Source organism: Acomys russatus, chromosome 12 (genome assembly GCF_903995435.1).
Source record: "Acomys russatus chromosome 12, mAcoRus1.1, whole genome shotgun sequence".
Lineage (NCBI taxonomy): Eukaryota > Metazoa > Chordata > Mammalia > Rodentia > Muridae > Acomys > Acomys russatus.
Genome location: NC_067148.1, coordinates 41,745,715 through 41,764,158, shown reverse-complemented (window position 1 = coordinate 41,764,158; position 18,444 = coordinate 41,745,715). Strand labels below are relative to the sequence as shown.

Below are 18,444 nucleotides of genomic sequence, written 5' to 3'. Positions count from 1 at the left end.
GGTGTGGTGCAGGGAAATGGGGGCTGGTGCTGAAGGACATATAGGGTCTGTTCTTATGGTAGAAAATTTTGTGAAAGGCTCAAGGCAGGGGACACTTTGGCCTGGACCTGGGGTTGCACAGAAGTCTGAGGTAATTCTGTAGGTGCTCACTGTCATCAGTCTTGCCTAGAAGGAGGAGGGCCTTGGGAAAGCCTGGAAAGCTGTAGCTGCCAATCCCATGCACCCGAATTGGCCTGTGGGCCGTCCTTGGGTTTAGACAGTGCTCCTCTTTGTATTTAGACATAGTCGGAGGAGGAATTTCATCTTTATCTTGTCTCATCATGGCCAGAATCTGCAGGATGCTGAGATCTTAGGGGGCTTGTGTTCAGCAAGAGACCCCAAGGCCAGTTCCCCAGTTTTTCTTTTTCTTAGTGAGTGAGTGCCTTCATATTTCATAACTAGCTCAACACTTCACGTTGCCATGCTGCCCTGTAAAAGCTCAGAGTTGAGGCAAAAACCAGGTCAAAGTTCACTGAGAGGCAATGTGCTGGTTTAGCTAAAGGGTGTTCTGAGAGGCATCTGGAATTTCACCAGGAGAATGTGGCTTGTCTTCCCCAAGAGATTCTGGTTAATATTATACAAGCTGAATATCTTTTCCAAAATGCTGGGACCAGAATTTGGATTTATTTGTATTTTGGAATATTTGCATATTAATAATGAACTAACATTGGCATGGGACCCAAGCCTAGACATGAAATTACTTCTGTTTCTTATAGACCTAATATAATAGTCTGCTGTTAATTTTGTGCAATTAAAAAGAAAAAGACCCAGAATAAAGTAAGACTTCCCAGTATCAAGCTTTCCATTAGTTAAAAAGCAAGTCATGTGGAGAAAAGAGGAAATAATAGTAAAAAGATAAAAATTAATAAATGCTATAGAATCATTAAAATATAATTACTGCAGCCCCCCCAAGAAAAACTTGCTGGTAATGGTGGCATACACCTTTAATCAGGAGGGATCTCCATGAGTTTGAGGCCAGCCTGGTCTACAGAGTGAGTTCCAGAACAGCCAAGGCTATACAGAGAAACTCTGTCTCAAAAAAATAAAATAAAAATATGTACTTTAACAAGATCCAAGGACTATAAGAAAGTCAATATTTGGGGACAGTTAACATGACCCTTGTCATACAGCACTGCTGTGGGAAACCTTGTCCCACGAATGTATGTGGGGAAGCAACAAATGCTGGGAACCACATGGGATTCATCTTAGCGGTGAAAGCCAAGATAAGTAAAGACAGTGGACTTCAGCGTCCCCCGGCGCCCCCCGCCCCCCGTCCATAAGACAAAGATGTTAACTCTAGTGATTCCAGTCTCTTTAGTGGTTCCTGCCTAGGATTCATGATTCTATTGCTATGGTAACACAGGATTAATTTCTCAACACTCCCTATAGGCTTTAAATTAGTAGTAATCCAGTCCAGTAGTCTGACACCAAAATAAAGTTGACTTAGAGAAAGTTTTAGATGACTTAAAATATTTGAAGAAGTAGTTATTACCTGCATTTTCAATTTTCAAATTTTTGTTTAAAAAAGGTGTGTGTGTATGTGTGTGTGCGTGTGTGTGTGTGTGTGTGTGTGTGTGTGTGTGTGTATGCAGTCAGAGGACAACTTTTTAAAAAGTAATTTATTTATTTTATGTGCATTTATGTTTTGCCTTCACATATGTCTGTGTGAAGGTGTCTGATCTTGGAGTTACAGACAGTTGTGAGCTGCCATGTGGGTGCTGGGAATTGAACCCAGGTCCTCTGGAAGAGCAGTCAGTGCTCTTAACTGCTGAGCCATCTCTCCACCCTCCCCCACCAAGAGGACAACTTTCAAGAGTGAGTTCTCTCCTTCTTCTGTGGGATCTGAGACTTGAACTCAGATCGTCAAGTATGCTGGCAAACACCACCAACCTAGGAAACTTGACTTTTAATGACTAAGCTTCAAAAGCCCAACACTTATGTTGGAATATAACTTCAGTGTTGGGTCACAATGGGTGTCACAAACACAAGTTCCAAAAGCTGAGGTAGTGGGAAAGTCAGAGCAGGGTTATGCAGGAACTCAACTCTACTCTTCCTCTTTGTCTGCAGTGATTGAAAGTGATGCTGCCGACATCGTATTTCTGATTGATAGCTCCGATGCCGTCAGGCCTGATGGCATCGCTCATATTCGAGACTTTATCAGCAGGATTGTTCGCAGACTCAACATCGGCCCCAGTAAAGTGAGGATTGGGGTCGTGCAGTTCAGCAACGATGTCTTCCCCGAGTTCTACCTGAAGACCCACAAGACACAGAACCTTGTGCTTGAGGCCATACGGCGTCTGAGGTTCAAAGGCGGGTCTCCCCTCAACACTGGCAAAGCCCTGGAGTTTGTGGCAAGAAACCTCTTTGTGAAGTCTGCCGGGAGCCGGATAGAAGATGGGGTCCCTCAGCACCTGGTCTTATTCCTCGGTGGGAAGTCCCAGGATGACGTGACTAGGCATGCTCAAGTCATAAGCTCATCAGGGATCATGAGGTTAGGGATAGGAGACCGAAACGTCGATCGGACAGACTTGCAAGCCATCACCAATGACCCCAGACTGGTCTTCACGGTTCGGGAATTCCGAGAGCTGCCCAACATAGAAGAGAGGGTCATGCTTTCATTTGGCCCCTCTGGGGCTACTCCTCAGCCTCCTGGCGTGGACTTCACTTCTCCTCCACGGCCAGGTATGATGCATGCTTGAAGAATGGCATGTCAACCGTTTTAACTAGCTCTCTTTGCAATACTTTTCTCCTCTCAGGGTTACGGCTACAGATATTAGAAATTGAATATTGGTGGTGGTCAAGGGGGAAGAGTTCATTTGAAATTGTAGAGGGAAACATGTTTCCCAAAGCATATGGCCATCAATCCTTCAACTTTAGTGGGGTTAACTGTACGGCCACTGAAAAGCTTGATGATGTGGCTGTCTCAGGGTATTACATTCATTGGCTGGACTCAGCCTGTCTGTGTCCCACAGGACAGGGCTTTGGCGTCATGGTGGGTTACGTATTGTGGTCTAGGTATGCTTCCTTCTTTGGACCGATATGGTCCCCAGGATTGTCCTACATTGCCTATGAGACTCTGACCCTGTCCCTCCAGACCCCTCCCCTCGCCTTGCTCCTCCTTTGGGTGATGGTCCTTCACTCAGTGCACTCAAGCAGGGCTGGTTTTTCTGAAGGATCCACAGTCCCTGTTTGCTCTTTGGCTGCCTCTTCTGATGTGGGTGGGCACATCCTGCATTCCTCACATGGGTCTCCAATCCCCCCCTTTTGGTCTAATCTTGAGTAGTTGACTAGAACAAGGGAGTGGCCTCCTCATCCTGCTGTCGTTCTGAAGCCCGGGGGCGTCTCCTTCTCACGTTGTAGTGGGTCTCCTCCATCCTTTCCTTGTTCTGCCCCTAAGTCATCTCTCCTCACTCCTGCCTGAGATATCTTTTACTTTTGACCTAAAAGATAAGTATCAGAGGCCTTTCCAGAAACACCCGCGATGGCAGCAAACGGAGTACATGAGTACCTGTTGAACTCCCAGCACTGGTCTACGCAGTCAGGTAGCTGGGCCTTGTTTGCCGAGTTCTTAGACCTCCTCTCCCCTTGTGTAGGTGATTTGTCATTTATCTTCTAGTTTTTAGTGTACTGCCTGCAGGATGGGCCTAGAGGGGCAGGGCGTAGAGTGAGGGCTCTTCGCAAACGAAGGAGTGGAAATGTTAGGTATCTTGATGTGCGTTGTGCGTGTTCGTGGTCTTAGTTTAGAGGCCTGAACGCTCCATCTTCCTTGTGTTCACTTGTAGAGAAGAAGAAGGCAGACATTGTGTTCCTGCTGGATGGTTCCATCAACTTCAGGAGGGACAGCTTCCAGGAAGTGCTCCGTTTTGTAGCTGAAATAGTGGACACGGTGTATGAAGATGGTGATTCCATCAGAGTGGGGCTGGTCCAGTATAACTCAGACCCCACGGATGAGTTCTTCCTAAAGGACTATTCTACTAAAAGGCAGATTATTGATGCCATCAACAAAGTGGTCTATAAAGGAGGGAGGCACGCCAACACCAAGGTGGGCATCGAGCACCTGCGGCTGAATCACTTCGTGCCGAGCGCTGGCAGCCGCCTGGATGAGCGGGTCCCTCAGATCGCCTTCGTGATCACAGGAGGAAAGTCGGTGGAGGACGCTCAGGGTGTGAGCCTGGCCCTCACCCAGAAAGGTGTCAAAGTGTTTGCTGTTGGCGTGAGGAACATCGACTCTGAGGAGGTGGGGAAGATAGCATCCAACAGTGCCACAGCCTTCCGGGTGGGCAGCGTACAGGAGCTGTCCGAACTGAGTGAGACAGTTCTAGAGACTCTGCATGATGCCATGCATGAAACCCTCTGTCCTGGAGTGACGGATGTTTCCAAAGGTAATGGGCGTGTGCACAGTTTCACACTTCCTGCTGATGCTTAGAGTGTCCTTAGTGCTGCTTGTGGGTTCCTTGGGTGCGTGGCTGCTTTGGACATTTATTCATGTCCTCAGTGCTCACCTATGTGCCGTTCTAGAAGGTTCTCCTAGGATAAGAGTCAAAGTCTTACTAGCTTTACTTTTTCTCCCACTATTTGATTCTCCAGATAGTTTAGACTCATTTATCTTTAAAAATATGTTTGTTTGGTTTTTTGAAACATTGTCCACTCCAGAGCCTAGACCGACCCTGAACTCAGGAAACTCCTGAATAGGCTGGTGCTGGGCTTATAGGTGTGACTCATAACTGCAGTTATGGATTTATTGGATTGGTTGCCTGGGTTGGGACATTTGTGTTCTGAAGTCCGAATTTAAAATGCCAACGTGAGCTGAGAGACGGTGGCGCACGCCTTTAATCCCAGCACTTGGGAGGCAGGTGGATTTCTGTGTTGGAGGCTAGCCTGGTCTATGGAGCTAGTTCCAGGATATCCAGGGATACACAAAGAAACCCCATCTCAAAACAAACAAACAAATGACAACAACAACAACAAAGCCCAACTCAGGATACACTTAAATACCAAATGTATATTATTGTGCCCGAACAACTACCCCACTAAAGAGCAAACACATATTCAAGCGACCCACAGCTTTGGTTCCAGGTGGCAGGAGGGAGTCTCGTCTATTTGTTTCTCTGGGCTCACACTTGGAGGATGTCAGTTTGCTCTTGACCTGCATCTCTCCCCTGCAGCCTGCAATCTGGAAGTCATTCTGGGGTTTGATGGATCCCGAGATCAGAACGTGTTTGTGAGTCAGAAGGGCCTGGAGTCCAAGATGGACGACATCCTGACTAGAATCAGTCAGATGCAGAGGATCAGCTGCAGCGGCAGCCAGCTGCCCACCGTGCGGGTGTCGGTGGTGGCCAACACGCCCTCTGGGCCAGTGGAGGCCTTCGACTTTGCCGAGTATCAGCCAGAGCTGTTCGAGAAGTTTCGCAACATGCGCAGCCAGCACCCGTACATCCTCACAGCTGACACGCTGAGGCTATATCAGAACAAATTCAAGCAGTCGTCGCCAGACAGTGTGAAGGTGAGCAGGACAGGGCCTGCGGTTCCGTGTGTGGTGCTCCGTGTGCAGTGCTCCCTGTGCAGTGCTCCGAGCTCCTTTAGCTTCGTGAGGCCTGCCCTGTGTGATTGGCGTGTGTCACAGTGGGTGGGACAGTGTTGTTGTTAGCGCCTGTGTGGAGAGTCACTTTCATACAGGCTGACCATAGTTCCATGTGTCTTCTTCCTTGTGCTAGCTTCTGCTAGGGCCCCCAATATCCTAGAAATTAGTAATGCAATGGGGGAGAGTTGGGTTTGTGATGGATTCATTTGTAATTATAGTCCTGTTAAATAAGATTTGTTGTTTGTCTGTATTCTCTCTGTGCACATATACACCATGCGCACATACATACACACACCTCCACACCACACATACACATAACATACTCACACTCACCACACTGCACAGATACAAAACATATACACTCACCACACAATACACATAACACGCACATACGTACATCACACCACACACATACACACACACACCACTGCATAGATACAAAACATATACACTCACCACACAATACACATAACACGCACATACGTACATCACACCACACACATACACACACACACCACTGCATAGATACAAAACATATACACTCACCACACTGCAACACACACAACACACACATACATACACATATCACACACCACACACACACAGACACAGACACACCACACTGAACAGATACAAAACATACACACTCACCACAATGCACATACACACACACACACACACCACACACACACAAGCCCACATCATACACACATGCACACACTTCCATACCACACATACATATAACACACACACATACACACATCACACCACACTGCACATGTACAAAACATATTCCATCACCACTATGCACAAACACATACACACACAAACACACATCATGCACACATACACACACCTCCACGCCACATAAACACATAACGCTTACCATACTTACCACATACTGAAATATAACACACACACACACACACACACACACACACACACACACACACACACGTCATATTATATGCACCCATGCTGTATTTCTTCTCAAAGGATGCCAAACAAAACACCACAGGCACAGTGCCTTCAACCACAAGAATTTCTTCCTCACTGTGCTGGAGCCTAGAAGGCCTATGCTAAGACCTGGGCAAGGCTGCTTTGCCCTGACTCCCCTCCGCTTGAGTTGTAAATGCCAGCTTTCTCCCTGGGTCCTCGCATGGGCATCCCTCTGGCTGCTTGTGGCTCAGTCATCTTCTCCCAGGAGGTCACCAGTCAGACTAGTTAGGGGTCACCCAGCCATCTTATTCAGCTTAGTTACTTCTTTAAGCTCCTGCCCAAAAGTGCAGTCATAGCCTAAGGTACCAGAAATCGGAATTTCAACACACGCATGTATGCGCATGCACACACATACACACAATTTTTAGGAATTGTATCTCACTAGTATGAGAATACAACAAACTACTTTTATTGTCATTGTTGCTTGTAGTTTTTAAAGATAAATCAAACACGGATGCACATTCCTGTGTGTTACACATGGACAGCACAGTGCCCTTGACCTTGGCCTCCAGTCTCTCCAACTATAGATGAGGAACATGAACTCAGCAGGACCCCTCAGTTCCCTTCTGATTGTCTGTGATGCTCCCTGGCATTATGGGCGAGCCTTGACGCCTTCCTTGCTTACAGGTAGTCATTCACTTCACGGACGGAGTGGATGGAGACCTGGATGACCTACACAGAGCATCTGAGGAACTCCGGCAAGAAGGTAGGTGTCAGGCTTCCTTGGTGTGAGAAGTAAACATCCCCCTCCAAACTCCCATGCCCAAGGCAGCCTGGCCACATTGCTGAGAGAGGTCTGTCAATGGAGTCATGGAGTGAGGGCAGCCAGAGGCTCTTGTCCTGCCACCCTGACCCTTCACCCCTGCTTGGCCTGTAATATAAGGGTACTAAGGCTACTTCTGAGTCAGGGACAGCTTTGGTGTCACGTCCTAGCCCTGCTGGACCAGCTTCAAAGACACCTTCACCTAGGGGGACATCCACCTGAGTAGAAAGTCATTATACCATCAGTTTGCAGTTATTTAGTATTTGGACCACTAAGTTAATGTAACACAGCCAACACCAATCACTCAAATTCATACACACATAACTAATATAAAATAAACCACACAAGCACTTATCAAGCAGTCTTGCCAATAGCTGCATGAGTAGCATTGCTCGGTCAGTGAACTTTGGAATGCCCCTGTGCTGACTCTCAAGTGGTTGCCAGTGGCCAAGACTCTAGAACAGTGGCTCTCAACCTGTGGGCCGTGATCCTTTTGGGGGACTGAGGACCCTTTCACAGGGGTGGCATATCAGACACCCTGCATATCAGATATCTACATTGCAATTCATAACAGTAGAAAAATAAGAGTTATGAGGTAGCAATGAAAATAATTTTATGGTTGGGGGAGCCACCACACCATGACGAGCTGTGTTAAAGGAAGGCTGAGAACCACTGATTTAGAAGTCAAGAAAGCAGAGCTATCCAAGCACATCACATTGTCTTTAAATAAAGGTTGTGTGTGTGTGTGTGTGTGTGTGTGTGTTTGTGTGTAGTATATGTAGATGCCCTCAGAGGTAAGAGAAGGACACTGAATCCCTTGGAACTGAAGTTACAGACAGTTGTGAGCCACCCATTGTGGGTACTGGGAACTGAATTGGGGTCCTTTGAACCATTTGTCCCATCTCTCCAGACCCACCTAAGTACACTCTAGTTTTTAGCTTATTTTTCCACACACAGTGGCAAGGACACTGCTGTGACCTGATTTTAGTTTCACTAATAATACTTCAGTTCTCCCCACAACACACTCCCTGTGTAGTGACAGTTTTGGAATTTTTGGTTTCTTTAAAAAGCACAGAGATATTATAAGAATATGTTTATGTTTTCATTTTAATCCCAGGCATGGGGCCTACGGGGCTGCTTCGCAGCAGCTGACTGTGATTTGCCTCGTGCTTGAGCAGAGGTGTGATGTTTGCCAGCTGCAGTTAGTATCTGCAGTTGTATGTCGATTGGAATTCTGGGAACTTTTCAGAGAGTATGTACATGCTAGGGCCCTGAGAGGCATGGTTGGTGGTTGGTGGCCGTTCAGGGGCACTTGTTGGTTAATTGTTGGTAGGTTGTTGGTTGTTGTTGGTCATGGTTTGTTACGTAGTCACGTGCAAAGAAGAAATAACAACAAGAAGAAATTAGATACCCTGAAGACAAAGATCAAACTTGCTCCAAGGAACGTGACACCCCTAATCACCAGGAAGTAGGCTAACAGTAATGTCATCCCCTTTCTGGCCCTGACTTTATCAGGAATCTCTTTCTTTTCCTCTCTATCCTTTTTTCTCTCTTACCTAGTGTTAGGGGGTTGAAAGGGTGGAAGAAAAGGAGTGGCGAAGGGTGGAAGAAAGAAGAACCCACAAAACAGCAAACACTGACTACCCTCCTGGGTCTGCGGGGTCAAAGGTCATATACCTCACATGTGTCACTTCAGTCACTCAGAAGAGTTCAGTATACCAACTCTTCCAAGAAGCAAACTGGTTTCATTAAACATGTGTGGATTATAGCAAAATTTTACTGTGAAATTTTCTTTAAAAGTACAGAGGGGGTGGGAGAGGAGAGGAGAGAGAGAGAGAGAGAGAGAGAGAGAGAGAGAGAGAGAGAGAGAGAGAAAGAGAGAGAGAGAGAGCGCTGAGGATCTATCTCAGTTGAAGAACATATGTATAGCATGCATACCTCCTGTTGCCAGTTTGATGGTTTAATTCCCAGGAACACACACACACACACACACACACACACACACACACACACACACACAAAGAACAAGATGGTTTAGAGAGATGGCTCAGTGGGTAAATTTAGACAACCACCTCCTAGCCAGTTAACCTGAGTTTCGTTTCCAGGGACCCACAGGGTAGAAGGAGAAACTGATTCCTGAAAGTAGTCCTCTGACTGCCACATGTGTATGTGGCACTTGTATCCTCCCTCCAAAAATAAATAAATATTAATTGAACAACAACAACAATAACAATAATCTGACAACAGAGTCAGGAAAATGAAACCCAGTGCTCTAATGCCCAGGCGAGATGTATTAAACGGTTCTTTTCTCCCAGGTGTCCGATCCCTGATCCTGGTGGGCCTTGAACGTGTGGCAAACCTGGATCGGCTGATGAAGCTGGAGTTTGGGCGCGGCTTCATGTACGACAGGCCCCTGAGACTCAACTTGCTCGACTTAGATTATGAACTAGCAGAGCAGCTCGTGAGTCTTTGTTGCTGCGCCCACGCCTGCACGCGCACGCGCATGCGCACACACACACGCGCACACAGACACAGTCTTAGATATTTGCCTCTCAAGACAGCAAAGGCCGATGTCTTGGTGGCCTGGTGTCTGAGAGGAGTGAATGGTTCTATCATTAGATTCACTTGTGGCCTGCTTATTGCAGTATGAGTCCTGGATGTAATATCTGCCTTTTTTTTTTCATGATTGAATTAAGAATATACCCTGAAAGAGAGACCAAGGCCACTCCGGGGTAGAGAAATGCTTCCGGGCTTCTCTCAGTGAGAGCAGTTGCCTCTTGGGATGGGGAGTCGGGTAAGGGGCATGGTTAGTGATCCTCAGTGGCTAATACTGTAAGAGTGGGAGGGGCCAGCGTTGCCACTTCTTCCTCTCCACTTCTTTCAGTGGGTAGAAACAGGCTCAGCCTGGAACTGAGGAGAAAAATGAAGGTTATAGGAAGCTCATTGAAGGAACCAGGCCACGTTCCTTAAGGACCTCCATTAAGACCAATGTCTGTAAATCTTATCAGCTTGGAGAGTCCAGCTTGTCCCAAGGACAGCAAGTTTGTGTTATAGCTTGTGTTTAAAAGTTCCACTTTCCCAGGAATGTACTTACCCCTCCCAACTAAAAAAGCTCCTAGCGCCCCTGTGACTGCTTCAACCAATCACATACTGTAAAACTCATTTCTTTGTCTAAAACCTATAAAAGACCCATGCCTCTGCTTCTCAGGGTCTCCAACTCGAAAGATCTTAGCAGACCCCATCGCGTTGGCTCTATAAATTCCTATGCGTTTGCATCAACAACGGACTCATCTCTCAGTAGGGACTCCAGGAATAGACTAGAGATTGCTCTAAAGGTCTCAGTCTTACACTCATTGCCAGAGAGTGCACATGATCAGAGATAGTTCTGTGGTGGCAATGTGTTTAGGGTAAGTAAGGCCCCCAGGGCTAGGTGAACGAGGGATGCAGAGGTGACTGGTGACCCAGGTCATGGCTCAGAGCCCAGAGCCCCACATGCCGCCCACCCATGGCTGCTCCAGGGACTCCTCCAGGCAAGTACAGATTTCCATGATTCTGACAGTGGCTCAGAGGAAGGAAGGCCATGAGTTTCTTCAATCTTAGGCAGCTTCAATGTGTTGGTTAGATTTTATATTTGAGTTTTGGACATATGGAGGTTATATTAATCATTAGGGTTTCATTGATGTGAAGAGATACCATGACCAAGGCAACTCTTGTAAAGGGGAACATTTAATTGGGGCTCGCTTACAAGTTCAGAAGTTTATCATCATAGTGGGAAACATGGCATCGTGAAGGCAGACATGGTGTTGGAGAAAGAGCTAAGAGTTCTACATCTTGATCTACAGGCAGCAGGGAGGAGACTGTGCTACTGGGCATAGATTGCGCATAGGAGACCTCAAAGCTCACACCCACAATGGCACACTTCCTCCAACAAGGCTACACCTACTGTGACAAGGCCACACCTCTCAGTAGTGCCACTCCATATGGCCAAGCATTCAAACACATGAGTCTCTGGGGACCAAACTTTTCACATCACCACAGAGGTTATCCTGAAAAATCTGACCTTGAATGTTTGTATTGGAAACTTCTGGAAGCTGAACCTAGTCTAGGACACTGTGGATAAGAACGATCATAGTCAGCTACTCTTTTCTCTTCCACCAGTAACTTCCCACCCTATGCTGAGAGCTGAGTCCTCAGCTGCAGCCAGCCTTAGAGGGAATGGCATTAGGTGGCTTCATCTCACGTGGGGCAGATCAGGACTGATACCAACACTCTGGTATTTTCTGTTTTCTCCCCTTGATATTTATTTACTTTTTTCCTTGACAGGACAACATTGCGGAGAAAGCTTGCTGTGGGGTTCCATGCAAGTGCTCTGGAGAGAGGGGGGATAGAGGGCCCATTGGCAGCATCGGGCCAAAGGTAAGGCAGTTGTAGTCTTCACACCTCAGGCTAGAGTTCATGCTATGACACTACTTGGCTGGGTGACTTCTCCAATACTGTGGATGGACATGAGAGAGGGAGGAAGACACTGGCCATATTACCAATGCTGGCCTCCAAGGTATTGCTCTCAGACTGGTGTCTGCATGGCGTGTGTTGCTGGTGATGGAGATGGTTCAAGCACCTGCCACATGCCCCTCTCCCACTGGATGGGACAATCTGCTCTTTGACATCTGGGTTTATCATTTCATCAAACTGTGAAAATCCGTGCATACCCACTGGCAGACTCGCGATGTGGGCCAGTGGGACCCTTAGCGTTTGCCTTGAAGGAATGGTACCAGCTGTCTTGGAAAAGAAAGAGCCTGAGATATCCCAAATGGAAAGAGTCATCCCTGAATAGAGAGCGAATGGGAACATGGTCAGCTCTGGGCAATAACTACTGCCATGCTGAGTGTCAGCACAGCTCTACAGAGTGAAGGGACCCTGAGATGCTTTATGCAGGACACAAGTGACATGGGAACTCATGTGCTTCTTTTCAGGGTATCTCCGGGGAAGATGGCTACCGAGGCTACCCGGGTGATGAGGGTGGACCTGTAAGTAGAAGCTACTCTGTCCCTCAAGGTTTTACTGGCTTTTGTTCTTCCCATGTGGGGACTGAATAGTGGGGGTTGTAACCTGTCTGATGGCCAGGGGCTTTCTCATCAGGAGGAAAGTGATTTTCTAAAGCACTTAGCCATTTTCCTTGCTGGGTGCTGTAACCATCCCAGAGCCTACACCCCTGCCCCTGAAGCTTCGAGTTCTTGCTCAGCCTGGAGCTGGGGGACTGAGGATGTTGGCACATGTAGTCTGGTTACAGAGACACCCTCTGTGTGCTGTATGGCATTCTCTGAGATGGACAGGACAAGGTACCCCGGCTTGCAACATGCCTTTGTTTTCTTTACAGGGTGAGCGAGGTCCACCTGGCGTGAATGGTACACAAGGTTTCCAGGGCTGCCCCGGCCAGAGAGGAGTCAAGGTACCATATGGATTTGGGGGTGTAGAAGAGTCAGGACAGAGCATGCAGGGAGCATACAACTTCTTGTGCCTTGGGAGGGAGGGTAGCCTGCTGGGCTTTCTCCATTCTTAGTGCCCAGTAGCCAGGGTCTCTAACTGAAGGCAGCTCAGCATTAGTGGGTCAGGAGTCCAGAACATAGGCTATGGCTGGAAGGGAGCCTTAGTGGGGAAGTAACTTCCTGTGGAAATATTGAATAGCCAGAAGCCAGTCATGAGGGGCAACAGGCTGGCTGGGCCCTGGGAGGAGCAAGGGAAGGAAAGTGAAGGAATGAGGGGCATAAGATGCCAGGGTCAGCGGCTTGCTGACATGGAGGAGAGCAGGGGTGGCAGGGAAGGGTCAGAGGAGGGGTGGCAGGGAAAGGCTAGCATAGTTCCAGAAAGAAAGGCCACTCAAGTGTTCATCTGCAGGCAAAATTATTTACAACATCTCTCTTGGTGGTGAGAGAGGAAGCAAGCCAGAATGCATGTTTAGTATAGACTCCTCAGACCCAGGGCCATTCAGACGCAGGTGAAGGGATGTCCCTTGGCTTCTGTCCAGAGGGACTGGCCCTGTGTCACTCACGTTTCCTCTGTCCCCTTACCTTCCAGGGTTCTCGAGGATTCCCAGGAGAGAAGGTACTAATGTTTGTTTGTTGTAATGAGAACTCCCCCGATACGTTTATTTCCCCTTGCTGGGATAGCTTGTCCTGCTCACTGTGCCTCCTTCTTCTCAGGGCGAATTGGGAGAGATCGGCTTGGATGGCCTGGATGGGGAAGATGTAAGTGACTTTATGTCCCAAGTCCTAACTGCTCCTGTTCCTGAGGTCCCCATCACCAACAGCTTGTTGGAGCTGTCATCACATGGCATGACCCACTCTTACTGTCTTTACAGGGAGACAAGGGGTTGCCTGGTTCATCTGGAGAAAAGGGGAGTGCTGGAAGAAGGGTAGGTGTGCTCTCTTCTCACTGTTCCGGGGTGGGGTGCATAGCACCTTCTCCAGGGCCCAGCTAGGATGTTTTCCACAGTTTTCCTGGTAGAATGTGAGTGGCATCTCCTCACAGCTGTAACACCTTCTATGCCATTTCCTTGTTGGAAAGCATGTCGCACAGGGTCAGACTGAGTTTGTTCTGTTATAAAGGAATGCCCAATGCCTGGCACTGAGCGGATCTCCAGGAAGCATTTGTGAGCAATATTTTGACATGATTTGGGAACTGGGGATATGGCTCAGTGATTAAAGCCATATATTAGTGTTACAGAGAACCCCGGGTCAGCTCCTAGCCTCAGGTTGGATGTAAGTTACATAATGCCTCCTAACTCTTCCTCCAGGGGATATGGTGCCCCCCCATCCTCTGCAAATATGGCACTCAGGTCCACACACACAGATAGACACATATACATACTTACAAAGAAATCTTGGTAAAGAAGTGATTTTTTTTCAGCTTCACACTAAGTGGGAAAGTGGCAACAGGTGTTCTGATGAGCCTTAAAAGAGAGGAAGTGTCATTTTGATGAGTGATATAGAGGTCTAAGGTACAGCCCGAGGGTTGTGGATAATAAACATCTATGTATTAGAGATTCTGGACAGAAGAGCATTTGAATGGGACAATAGAGACAATCGTTTCTTTCACCATAGCAACCATCCCACACCTGCATGCATCTCATGGGGCATCATGTCATAAATCTCAAATGCTTGCTAAAGTACTCGTCAAAAAAAAAAAAAAAAGAAAAATCCTACCAGAAATGTCTAATTTTAAACGCCCACTGTGTGATTGACTTAGGGTGACAAAGGACCCAAAGGAGACAAAGGAGAGAGAGGAGATGTTGGGATTCGAGGCGACCCGGTAAGAGAGAGTTCTTTGTTGCGGATTTCATAGGGAGGAGGCTTATGGGAGAAGAAGACATGAGTTGTTCACATTTTGAAATTGCTTTAAAACCTGCTGATAAAAACATGAGATTTATCATTTACTTTCAATTTTGAGGGTCATTGGAGATATTTTGTTTCCAGTACAGCAGGCATTTACAAGTAACTTGGTAGCTGCTGTGTCCCAGGGTCTTCCTGAAATGACCTCTGGACACAGCATTTGCCTTAGAAAATGACCCTGTGTAGCTCTCTAGTTCATGGCTTTGTAACCCCTTTAAGTAAAGGACCACTACTGACATGGCCTGTTCTGCAGGTCACCTACCTCTGTGGTAGAGGATGGCATGTGAGGCTGAGTGTCCTCAGTAGGGAGGGACTTGTGCCACCCTGCTGGGGCCATGGTTAGGCTGTGGGTGTCACGTGGACAGAGCATGGCTCAAAGACTGCTGCTGAGAGCCTGCCCTTCAATCTATTACTAAGAATTCTAATGGCCATGGCTTTACTCATATGGGAGTCATTTCCCAACCCCTGTTGTTTTCAGGGTGACTCAGGACGGGACAGCCAACAGAGAGGACCCAAAGGAGAGACGGGTGACATCGGCCCCATGGTACAGTGATCCATACTCAGAGATCTTCCATGCTCAGGGAAGAAAACTGATTCTCACATCATTCATACCTCGCCAGCTGCAGCTCCCATGAACTGCAGAGGCCGTGAGGCCAGCAGAACTATCTCCCAAGCCTTGCACTGTGTGCCTGGGAGGGAAGCCTGTGCTGGATTGGGTACCAGGGCTGTTCCCAGGCAGCTCTTATGCCTTGCAGCTGTGTGCAGAAAGCTCTGGTGAAGCCAAAGTCTTGAAGGGGTGATACTTGAAGCCTGGTGCTTCCCAAGAGTGCCTGGAGCTCTGTCCTCCTGTAGACAGACCCTCCTCTGGGAATAGATCCCCTCCTCTGAGTCTCCCGCAACACATTCTGGGGTTTAATGTTCTTTGCAGGTGAGAGTCTCATGTTAGTTTCCCCTTTCCCCCACATCAGGGTCTTCCAGGTAGAGATGGCATCTCGGGAAGGCCAGGAGACCCTGGGAAGGATGTAAGTACCTTGGGATGCTGAGCTCTGCCAGGTGATAGGAACACACCTGGAGCTCTGCTATGGGGAGGTCGGCGTGGCGGGGTAGGATATAGAGCCATTCCTGAATCCATCTGTCTGTCTTATATGCTGTATAGACACTGTTCTAAAACCAAGACAATTTCTATTCATTGAAAATGAGTAGGGTTTCGCTTTTGACTTAATGTTGCTGTGCCCTTAGATTGTTTACTAGGCTCACAGTTCTGGAGGCTTCGGGGAGGCCCCAGAACACAGCATAGGTAGCTAGCAAGGGCTTTCATGCTTGTCTTCCCATGGAGGATGGTGGAAGGCAAGATGTGCATCTTTACACCCAATGTGTTGCTTATAGAAAGTTTTCATTCTTAGTCTCTTGTGTCACCCACCGCTTTTCCTTCCATTGGTCCTTTGTCCTTTCCTTTCATGGAAAACACTAAACACTTACTTATTTATTTTTTTTTTAAGTCTTTCCTGTTTTCAAGTATTTGGCTAACTGTTACCCATTAAGTAGCTAAAACTTGTGAACAGAAATGCTAATTCTGGCTGATGAGATAAGGGGGTGAAGGCTGAAGAAGCAGATACCTGTTGCTTGAATAGTTGTTCATTTGCACCACTCACATAAGGAAACCAGGCGCAGTGCGGTTTAGCATATTGTTTATTTTTTCAACACATTTCAGCAATGTGTGTCATTGAATAGCTCAGGGCACACTCATTCACTGAAGGAGTGCAGAAGCCAAGGTGAAGGCAGTAACCCTTTGTGATGCTACTTGAAAACTGCCAGGGCCCAGGCGAGTAGAGAGAGAGCAGGGTGCTGGTACCTAGGAGAAGAAGAATTCTGCCGGAAGAAGAAGAAGCGACCAGGAGGTCACAATCTGCAGTGGAGTTAAGGAAGTTAGTGGGTGCCTAGGTTGGGTCTCAACAGAGCAGGAAAGATGGTGTGTGTGTGGGGGGGGGAGGGGTGGTGGTGGCATAAGACAGCTCAGGACAGGGTCTCCAGCATAGCTGGGCTCAGCAACTGACAATCACGGGGAGTTCTTGAGGTGTGGGGCTTCGCACATTAGACTGGAGAGCCAGCTCAGCTGGCCAAATGCTTACCCCATGTGCTTGTGAACCTGAGCTTTCTCCCCAGCACTCGTGAGTGTGGTGACAGGTTGATGTGGTTGAGCCACAGGGAGAATTATAAGCTTTTGTAATTCAGCTCTTTAAATGGTTTTAGGAGATGACTGGAAGTCCAGTGGCAGACATGGTCATGACACGTTCACTGCCATGCACGAGGCAGAAACTCCTGTTGGAATCAGGGACCCCCGTTAAGTCTCAATTTAGGGGGCTCACTAGAGGCAGGAGATGGAATGCGGTAAATTTGCCTCAGGGTGAGGACCAACAGAGAGAGGCCTTTCGTCCCTTCCCTGAGGACCCTGCTATGCCAAACATAGACTAAGATGCGCTCCACAGTGTTAGAGCTCTCCTTGGCTGCCTCTTCTGGCCTCTGTAGGCTGCCAGGGAGCAACGAGGCACCAAGTCTGATGGAATAGTTTGTTCCTTGGGGGGAGGAGCAGGGCTGGATTGCCACTGTATGTATGACAAGAGCAGCTCTCACAGTCACACTGACCCCAGGAAGGAGGCCAGCACTGTGGTGACTTCAGAGTGGCTACTGCTAATTGCTGGGCTGATTCCCCCAGGGGTGAAGAATGTGACCCCTAGGTTGATCAAGGCCCTGGCCTTGCAGAGACAGCCTAGTACACCCACAGATCTCCTCCCCCAACTGCCCACTACGTCAGTCCTGAGGTGGAAATCCCTGGGTCCGTCTGCAGTGAGCCCACATTGTTTTTAAAAAACAAACAAACAAACAAACAAAACAAAAAAAACAAAACAAAAAAAAAAAAACTAAGGCTCACCTCTGGAACATCCAGGAAGAAGCTGCCAAGACGTGAGCCCAACTTCCAGGTTCACATACATGCACTGGGGTTGCCCTTGTTGTACTTGGCCAGGAGGGTTGAGAACCCAGGGCTCCCTGTACCACAGCGGAGCATCTCAGCTCTGCTGCGTGGGAGCGCTGGGCAGGTTCACGGTCCTGTTTCTCATTCTGCTCTGGGAACTGGCTGGGATTCTGCAGCCAGGAGCCATTATTTTCCTTGGCTGGTCAGAAGTCATTCCCAGACTTTCACTGGAGTGACTAGCAGGCATGACACAGGCACAGAAGCTGAACCCGCCGGAGATGCCAGGGGTGCTGGGGGGTTGAGGTTGGGGGTTGGGGTTGGGGGTGAGCTCACCAGCCTCTGAGGAGGCACAGGGCTACTTTCTGGCACAGCGTTTGTACTGCAAGGAAGGGGTGGGTGTATCCACCTCCCCCTCAAAGTCATGTGCCTTCTTCCACAGGGTGGCTTCGGACGAAGGGGACCTCCAGGAGCTAAGGTGAGACACTGGACTGGAATGGCGTGCCTCTTGTCTTACTCAGACTTCCAGAAGACTCCTGGACACAGTCAGCCTGGGGAGATTCTGATATTGTCCTTGGCCAACAGCGTACAGAACCCCTGATTTGTTCTCCATCTTCCTTTCAAATGCAGTCTCTTCTATGATAGAAGGTGTTTCCTATGGTTTCCAGAATGGGTGAAAGGAAGGGGAGAGGCCCATGGGTGGAGT

General features: G+C 48.1%; 2 protein-coding genes across 6 annotated transcripts in view; both read left to right on the top strand.

Annotated features, from left to right (window-relative positions):
- The window catches only part of LOC127196525 (collagen alpha-3(VI) chain-like), a 51,410-nt gene extending 43,607 nt beyond the window's left edge, over nt 1–7,803 (top strand). Inside the window, exons 10-13 of one of the 5 annotated variants that reach the window (XM_051154296.1) lie at nt 2,107–2,721; nt 3,822–4,421; nt 5,205–5,542; nt 7,247–7,803. In XM_051154296.1, the coding sequence (XP_051010253.1) occupies nt 2,107–2,721; nt 3,822–4,421; nt 5,205–5,542; nt 7,247–7,351 (1,658 nt within the window). In that variant the 3' untranslated portion in view covers nt 7,352–7,803. The remainder of the gene's footprint in view (nt 1–2,106; nt 2,722–3,821; nt 4,422–5,204; nt 5,543–7,246) is intronic. The other 4 variants (XM_051154298.1, XM_051154297.1, XM_051154299.1 and 1 more) reach the window with 4 other exon arrangements.
- A 1,854-nt stretch (nt 7,804–9,657) lies between these two features.
- On the top strand, nt 9,658–18,339 carry LOC127196079 (collagen alpha-3(VI) chain-like). Its single transcript, XM_051153669.1, has 11 exons — nt 9,658–9,843; nt 11,706–11,798; nt 12,356–12,409; nt 12,760–12,831; nt 13,458–13,484; nt 13,583–13,627; nt 13,741–13,794; nt 14,628–14,690; nt 15,249–15,314; nt 15,739–15,792; nt 18,181–18,339. The coding sequence occupies exons 1-11, from the start codon at nt 9,658–9,660 to the stop codon at nt 18,337–18,339; spliced, it is 873 nt and encodes a 290-aa protein (XP_051009626.1).
- The last annotated feature ends 105 nt before the right edge of the window (nt 18,340–18,444 follow it).